Source organism: Nansenia antarctica (assembly GCF_963989245.1).
Source record: "Nansenia antarctica genome assembly, chromosome: 8".
NCBI classification, from domain to species: domain Eukaryota; kingdom Metazoa; phylum Chordata; class Actinopteri; order Argentiniformes; family Microstomatidae; genus Nansenia; species Nansenia antarctica.
Genome location: NC_137678.1, coordinates 10,439,148 through 10,441,160, shown reverse-complemented (window position 1 = coordinate 10,441,160; position 2,013 = coordinate 10,439,148). Strand labels below are relative to the sequence as shown.

Below are 2,013 nucleotides of genomic sequence, written 5' to 3'. Positions count from 1 at the left end.
CATTCATTCATTCTCCTCCACAGCTGGACCGGGGGAGTCCCCACCGCCGCGCGCGTGGAGAGCTATGCAACTCGGCGCCGAGAACGAGGACGAGCTCCACCAACCAGGCAATGAGCTCCACAACTTCACGATGTTCAACCGGACGATTATAGACGACTTCGGGCCCACCGCGACTTCCTTTGTCCTGCTGGGTCTGGGCACGAGCATGGGGGATCCCGGGAACTCCACCGGCGCCTCCGGGAACTCCAGCGACCCGTTCGGGAGGAACGAGGAGGTGGCCAAGATCGAGATCGCGGTGCTGAGCCTGTCCTTCCTCGTGGCCGTGGTGGGCAACGTGAGCGTGCTGCTGGCCATGCACAACACGCGACGGAAGCCCTCACGCATGCACCTGTTCATGAAGCACCTCAGCCTCGCGGACCTGGTGGTCGCCTTCTTCCAGGTGCTGCCGCAGCTGTGCTGGGAGGTCACCTTCCGCTTCTACGGACCGGACTTCCTGTGCCGCGTGGTGAAACACCTGCAGGTCCTGGGCATGTTCGCCTCCACCTACATGATGGTGATGATGACGCTAGACCGCTACATCGCCATCTGCCACCCGCTGCAGACGCTCCACCAGCCCACGCGGCGCGCCTACGTCATGATCGGGTCCACCTGGGCGTGCAGCCTCGCGCTCAGCACGCCGCAGTACTTCATCTTCTCCCTGAGCGAGGTGCACCCCGGGTCGGCCGTGTACGACTGCTGGGGCCACTTCGCCCCGGGCTGGGGCGTGCGCGCCTACATCACCTGGATCACCGTGGGCATCTTCCTCGTGCCCGTGGCCGTGCTCGTGCTGTGCTACGGCTTCATCTGCCACACGATCTGGAGGAACATCCGGTACAAGACCCGGAAAGGGACTGGCGCGAGCGGCACCGGCGAGGGCGTCAAGAAGAAGACGAACGGGCTGATCGGGAAGAGCTCGGTCAGCAGCGTCACCACCATCTCGCGCGCCAAGCTGCGCACGGTGAAGATGACGTTGGTGATCGTGCTGGCCTACGTGGTGTGCTGGGCGCCGTTCTTCACCGTGCAGATGTGGTCCGTGTGGGACGAGAACTTTTCGTGGGACGGTGAGATGTTGTTGAATGTTGCGCAGTGTCCGAGTGGCGCAGCAGTGTGTCCGAGTGGCAGCGCGCGCTGTTGTCTCACTGACCGGCCGTGGCACCTGAGGTGTGTGTGTGTGTGTGTGTGTGTGTGTGTGTGTGTGTGTGTGTGTGTGTGTGTGTGTGCGAGTGTGAGTGTGAGTGTGAGTGCGAGTGCGAGTGCGAGTGTGAGTGTGAGTGTGAGTGTGCGTGTGCGAGTGCGAGTGTGTGTGTGTGTGTGTGTGTGTGTGTGTGTGTCTGTGTGTGTGTGTGTGTGTGTGTGTGTGTGTGTGTGTGTGTGTGTGTGGGGAAACGGGACACGCAGGTCAGTGCACGGCCTTAAGGCCACCGTACTCTAGTGTAATTAATCGAATTAGGCTAATGTTATCATTAGTGGATACTTCACTGTATTGGCGCATGCACAGCAGTGGCTTTTTACGCACGCTCTCCACATTTGGAGCGTTTTCACGCAGCAGTTTATAAACTGAAGCAACAGGTGTTGGTCGTTGTCAAACGGTCTCCAAGAGGAGACAAACTTGCATTTATCAAGAATTAATCGCGCATAAAATCTGTGCAAGCTCTATTAGAACGACTCAGGAACTATGTGAGACGTCATAGCTAAATGTAAACATATATGGCACAAGGAAATGAAGAGAGGTGGGATGGGCTAAATAAGATCTCAAGAACTATATCAGTTAAAATGAAAAAGATCATAGCATGTACACCAGAAATAATAAGATCGGTCTGAAATGACGATGTGCAAGAATGTGAAACTGTATGTTTGTGGTGCCTTGTAGATCAAATGTATCTAATGTGTAAAAACTGAAAGAAAGAAAAAACGCTTAAGTAAGTCGCTTTGGAAAAAAGTGTCAGATGGCATATGTTATATTAGCCTGGCATT

The 2,013-nt window shown here is 55.7% G+C and overlaps 1 protein-coding gene across 1 annotated transcript; it reads left to right on the top strand.

The window, feature by feature from the left end:
- Positions 1–205: 205 nt before the first annotated feature.
- On the top strand, positions 206–1,938 carry LOC308163839 (arg8-vasotocin receptor-like; the record flags this gene model as incomplete). Its single annotated transcript, XM_080538025.1, has 2 exons — positions 206–1,100; positions 1,910–1,938. The coding sequence occupies 2 exons, from the start codon at positions 206–208 to the stop codon at positions 1,936–1,938; spliced, it is 924 nt and encodes a 307-aa protein (XP_080394151.1).
- Between the last annotated feature and the right edge of the window lie 75 nt (positions 1,939–2,013).